Source organism: Cucurbita pepo, chromosome LG11 (genome assembly GCF_002806865.2).
Source record: "Cucurbita pepo subsp. pepo cultivar mu-cu-16 chromosome LG11, ASM280686v2, whole genome shotgun sequence".
In the NCBI taxonomy this organism is placed as follows: Eukaryota; Viridiplantae; Streptophyta; class Magnoliopsida; order Cucurbitales; family Cucurbitaceae; genus Cucurbita; species Cucurbita pepo.
This window is the reverse complement of record NC_036648.1, coordinates 9,214,404-9,220,403: the sequence shown is the minus strand read 5'-3', so window position 1 is coordinate 9,220,403 and position 6,000 is coordinate 9,214,404. Positions and strand designations below refer to the sequence as shown.

Below are 6,000 nucleotides of genomic sequence, written 5' to 3'. Positions count from 1 at the left end.
CCGCCGCCCCCACCGGTTTACTCTCCGCCCCCACCGGTTTACTCTCCACCCCCGCCTCCACCATCACCCCCACCACCATCGCCCCCACCGCCATCACCCTCACCACCTCCACCGCCTTCTCCTCCCCCACCATCACCGGTGTATTGTGTACGTCCATCACCCCCACCGCCACCACCAAACTCTCCCCCACCTCCTCCTCCCTTGTTCTCACCACCCCCACCTGTTTACTACTACAATTCACCACCACCGCCCAACTCTCCACCTCCGCCGCCATTGTACTCTCCTCCTCCACCTNGGTGTATTGTGTACGTCCATCACCCCCACCGCCACCACCAAACTCTCCCCCACCTCCTCCACCTGTCTATTCTCCCCCTCCACCAGTCTATTCACCGCCCCCACCACCGCCGTGTATAGAGCCTCCTCCACCTCCACCGCCACCATGTATTGAGTATCATGAACCCCCACCCCCACCATCACCCTCACCACCTCCGCCAATCCAATACCTTCCTCCGCCATCTCCTTCACCCCCACCACCACCACCTCCCACCCCAGTTTACCATTCACCTCCACCGCCAGTCTATTACTCTCCCCCACCACCACCATCACCATCTCCACCTCCACCACCTGCATCACCACCACCATCACCTGTATACGAAGGCCCACTACCACCAATCTATGGAGTTTCGTACGCCTCTCCCCCACCTCCACCCTACTATTGATTCTTTTGAGAAATTTTCCTCCTCTAACCTTACCTCAAACTCAAGCACTGAAGAAGGAGAAATCCACACCATGCCCTCTTTTAAATCTTCTTCAATGCACTAAAAGTTTCCCAATCTCCATTATTTTTCCTCCTCTGAGGAAGAATAATATAGACTTTTAAGGATTATATTTATTTCTGCAACTTAAAAGCGGCCATGCCATGTTCTTCTCTCTTACAAACATCCCTTGTTTACACACAGAGAGTTTGAGGTAAGAGGGAAAATCTCTTCTTATTTGTTTGAATTGTTATGGATATTTGAATTTGTGAAATAAATGGCAGAGAAGCGTNAAAAAAAAAAAAAAAAAAAAAAAAAAAAAAAAAAAAAAAAAAAAAAAAAAAAAAAAAAAGTATGTATAGAGACAATGGGAAAGCAGTAGTTTCTGCTACTGCTGCTGCCTTTCTGGTTTGTGGGGTTTTTTTTTTTTTTTTNTGGGGTTTTTTTTTTTTTTTTTTTCTTTTCTTCTTCTTTTTCCATGTTATTTTTCTCTTCATTATACTTTTGTTTTCCAATTTAATAGTATAATCATGAACAATTTACTTGTATCAGAGTGTCTGAATTCAGATTATATTACCTTGAATGTTGTTGTTGTTGTTGCTGTCTGTTCATCTTCAGAATCCTCTGCTTTCCTGTTGTGAATCTTTTTCATTAGGCTTCCATCAAACCTCACTGGGTGTCTACCTGTTCATTCATATCCCTGTTCAAGGAGAGTTAGACAAGCAGAGTTCTTTTCAATTCAATCAAATTTACATCAACATCAACCCCTTAACTTCTTTTTTGTTTGATCTAGTAATAATTCTTCCTGTCCATATCAATTTTACTGGTCAATCTAGCAGTTTAAGCCCTCAAGCTTGACTATTCCAGCTTGAAAATTGTCGAGTTTGTCCAAGTCTGGTTGACGGGTTACATCAAATTATAGATGTCGAGATTTTTTAGTTCAACAATTGCACAGGTGCACAGGTGGGTGAAGTAGAATTCGTAGTTGGGGCTTAGTCTAAGCATGTTATAGCTCAAGTCCACCACTGGTAGATAATATCTGCTTTTGTCTGTTAAGTATCGTTAGCCTCACGGTTTTAGAACGTGTATGTTAGGGAGAGGTTTCCACACACTTTTCGTTTCCCTCTCCAATTGATATAGGATCTTACAATTCACTCCCTTAGAGGCTATAGAGGCTAGTGTCTTTGTTGGCACACCACTCATTGTTTCGCTTTGATGCCATTTGTGATGGCCTAAGTCCAACACTAGTGACTCATGACATATTGGCATCAGCCTCACATTTTAAAACATGTCTCTTTGAGAGAGTCTTCTGCACCTTTGTAAAGAATCTCCTCTCTAACCAATATGTAACAGACTAAAACGGACAATATCTTCTAGTGATGAGCTTAAAACTGTTACAAAGGCCGTTCTTTGAGAATTAGGCCGTTGTTTTCCCAATGCATCAAAAGCTTTTGGGGGAAAAAATTATAATGGTGTACTTTTTCCCCCTTTTGTCATCTTCCAGAGCTCTGAAAAATTTTGGTCCCACACACGAGTCGGTAGCCTAGCAGGGAACTTTTTCATCCAAAACGCATCATTTTTACGCCCCTTGATTGGTGCAATTTTGTCTGCTTTTTCAACTTTCTTTTGAGAATTGGATAGATAGAGAAAGAAGTTACCTTATTCTTACTGAGAGGAAAGTGACGTACACGCCAAATCTCTTCATTTTCCATGCCTAGTCTGTAGACTCCACTCAGTGCTGCCCACGCAGGTCCACCTTAATCTACAAAATTCATTCAGTAATTTCGTCGAACACCTTCCGAGCACAAGGAATCTGTTAAAAATCTGATCATCCACCCTATAACTACTGCACTACCTGATGAATTCACATACAAAAATCGCCTGCCCGCACAGATAAATCAACCAAACTCTGTCGGTCATTTCGTCGAACACCTTCCGAGCACTACAAAAAAAATGAAAACTAATTCACTGCAAGATTAGTTTAGATTCTGAAGCAGGCTCTATAAAAAAAGCGAGAATCGTTTTCCATGGCCCTACGATTCTCTGCAACTTGAATTGAATCCAGAATCCACCATGAGAGGATCCGACAGATCTGAGAAATTAACTGCCGCACGCCCCTCCTTTAGTTTATCAAGTCTTGGGTCTCGTCGTTTTCACTGCCCAGACTGAGAAAATTGAATTTCTGCATCGTTTCGTATGCCATAAGGCAAAAGTTCACTGTATTATAGATTCCTCTCACGAATTGGTTTCTTCTCAAATTCATTGCCTTTGCCCTCCATTTTCAGACCTTGTGTGCTTCTTCAAGCATAAAAGGACGATCCACTTTATGAGATATTAAAATCTTTCAAACGAATTCCTGTACAAGAAAATGCAATAAATATTATCATTACTATTTTTTTATTTTACAAGTGAATTAATTATTGTTATTTCTAGCTATTTGAGTGATAATATTCTAATTAAATAGTATCAAATTACGGGTAAATGTATGAATCAATAGAGTTTAAATGGATAGAATTATTATTTTTAATTTTTAATCAGACGATTGATCGTAGTTGTGGGCATAAATTAATTTATGTGAGGCTGGTGTATAGCTTAGTCAACTGTTATACATAGTAAAGCTGTATTTGGTAAATGACATATAAGTAAATTATCATAAACAGTAAATAACTGTGTTTAATGACTTGATAAGTTTATATGTTTGAACTCGATAATTAAATAATTTGATTGATAATATTATTACATTTTTATTATGAATTTAAAAGGAGGTTTGTTTGAGAATTAACTATTTAAATAAAAAGAATTAATGTAAATTTAACTATTTAATTTAATTGATTTGAAATATTTTCACATTTTTCAAATAATCATTTTAAATATATTGATTAAAAAGAGATTAATTATTGCCATTATTAATGCTTGGCAACTACTCTATAGTTATCATTCATTATTAAACTATATAATATATATGTTTCATGAACATCATTATTATTGGTTTTAAAATGTTATAAATTTTGAATTTGTGTAATAAATCTCTGATATTTTTTTATTTTTTTTTTCATTTAAAATTCAAATAATTTATAAAAATGGACAAAAAAATAATGTTATTACCACCAAAAGAAAAAGGTATGATTTAAATGCAAATGGGACCTCCATGAATGAGTGCTTCACATGGGCTGTTAGCTCTTTCGGCCTCACTCACTTTGGTGGTTGGTTGACTTTTCATCCCTAATTACTTTCATTTAATCACTTTTTTCCCCTTAAAAATAAATTCAATTTAACCTAATTAGATTTTTACCTCCCTGTAATCGAGGGTCGACTCCTTTCCGTTTGGAGTCTTAGTTATGTTTTACTATGCCTTTGAGGAGCCTCCTTTTGAAGTTTTTTGTTTGACATTTGAAGATTCTATTGACATGACTGAGTTTAGGGCATGACTCTGATACCATGTTAGACGAACACAACTTTCCACCATAATATGATATTGTCCACTATGAGCATAAGCTCTCATGACTTTGTTTTGGGCTTCCCCAAAAGGCCTCATACCAATGGAGATAGTATTCCTATATACAGCCGATGTGGACTTTTCTACACCTACCCTTGAACAAAGTACGCATCCCCTTAATCGAGGCTCGACTCCTTTCCTTTTGGAGTCTTAGTCATTTTTTACTATGCCTTCGAGGAGCCTCCTTTTGGAGTTCTTTGTTCAACATTTGAGGATTCTATTGACATGACTAAGTTTAGGGCATGACTCTGATACCATGTTAGACGAACACGACTCTCCATAATTATATGATATTGTCCACTTTGAGCATAAGCTCTCATGGCTTTGCTTTGGGCTTCCCGTATTCCTAGACTATAAACCCATGATCATTCTCTAAATTAGCCGATGCGGACTTTTCTTTTCATCCAACAAAGGTTAAATCTATTTTTCATGACTATGTAGTTAATCGAGGTCGGGTCGTGAGTTGATATTTAGCTGACTAAAGGAAATTATAAGCATTTATTATTAATTTATTTAATTATTCATGGGCCTAAAGTTGTTAGGGGAACAAAGGAGCCGTCCAATTAATATTATATGGTTTCATGGGATCAAAATAATTGAGCAGTTGTGAACTACTAATCTTTTGATGTACTTTATAATATCTTAGTTGCACTTCTTCCTTTTCAAAATTATGTGAATGTTTTTAAGATATCAGACAACTTGGGCACTACCATTTTAGCCAATGAATCTATACCCCATGGTCTAATTTTGTTGCTCAAAATCTCGACGAGTACGGGACCGAAGGGTTTAATGAACGTATCCTTGAAAATATTGTCGATTTGAACGTGTCGATAAAGTTGGTGAGGATATATTTAATTATTGGTAAGGACTCGTTTTTTGTCTCGAAACACTTACCTACTTGTGCACGGTTGCATTAATGTTCAACAGAATCTAAGTTGTATACCGACACATTAAGGTCTCGAGGATCATGCATTGACTCTTATTTACTCTTTTTTTTTTGTCCTAATTTATAAAATATTTATAGAATTTTTTACCGGTAGAAATTAATTAAACAAAGCGATTAGAATTATTTTAAATATAATATTTTAATTTAGAATGTTAAAAAAATCACAACTCAATAGGTTAAATTTTTTTTAGTTACTTTTAAAAATAACTAAAATATTGTAAAACTTCAATATTAAATATTCACAAATCTCATACATCACTAACCTCACTCACAAACATCAAATATTTTTAATCTTCGTAACACATCAAATATTTTTAATCCTCGTAATAATCTTAAATGCAGACATAGACGGGCCGTATCAAAAAACTTTGGGCTTTTGATGCGGATATGGGCTTTGACCTAAAACTCAAAATGGCCCAATTCCAAGCCCAAATCATTCCCTAGGATTTTTCTTGAATTCCTATATTTTTACGGGTTTTGATGCAAGATCATCTCGAGTACATGGGTGCATTGGATTATTGTGAGTTTGGGTGTTAACGAGAAAGATGCATAGGTTGGACTATGGGCGCCCAATTGTATAAAATCCCGAGCATGCGCGTGCCATACAGGCCCTCAATCCAAAAGGCTGCCCACATGCTCCCGCGCGCCCCTCCCCCACATACCCGCGCACCCCCTCGTACTCCCTCGATGTGGAGCTAGGACCAATACATCGACTCGTAATCAGCTTCTTATATTAGGATAATGTTAGAATTAAAATAATTTAAAAATAAAAGACCAATTTAATCTCTTGTAAAAAAATAAAT

General features: G+C 37.4%; 1 protein-coding gene and 1 long non-coding RNA gene across 3 annotated transcripts in view; one reads left to right on the top strand and one right to left on the bottom strand.

The window, feature by feature from the left end:
- The window catches only part of LOC111804842 (leucine-rich repeat extensin-like protein 4), a 3,026-nt gene extending 2,024 nt beyond the window's left edge, over positions 1–1,002 (top strand). The window contains exon 2 of the mRNA XM_023689639.1: positions 9–1,002. Coding sequence (XP_023545407.1) covers positions 9–719 — 711 coding nt within the window. The 3' untranslated portion in view covers positions 720–1,002. The remainder of the gene's footprint in view (positions 1–8) is intronic.
- Positions 1,003–1,215: 213 nt separating this feature from the next.
- LOC111805266 lies at positions 1,216–3,108 on the bottom strand. 2 transcript variants are annotated; one of them, XR_002816640.1, is made up of 3 exons: positions 2,611–3,108; positions 2,414–2,517; positions 1,216–1,455 (listed from the first exon to the last, which is right to left on the bottom strand). It is a non-coding gene; the product is annotated as an uncharacterized LOC111805266 (long non-coding RNA). The 2 variants fall into 2 exon arrangements; XR_002816639.1 differs by having other exon boundaries at positions 2,414–3,108.
- Positions 3,109–6,000: the final 2,892 nt, after the last annotated feature.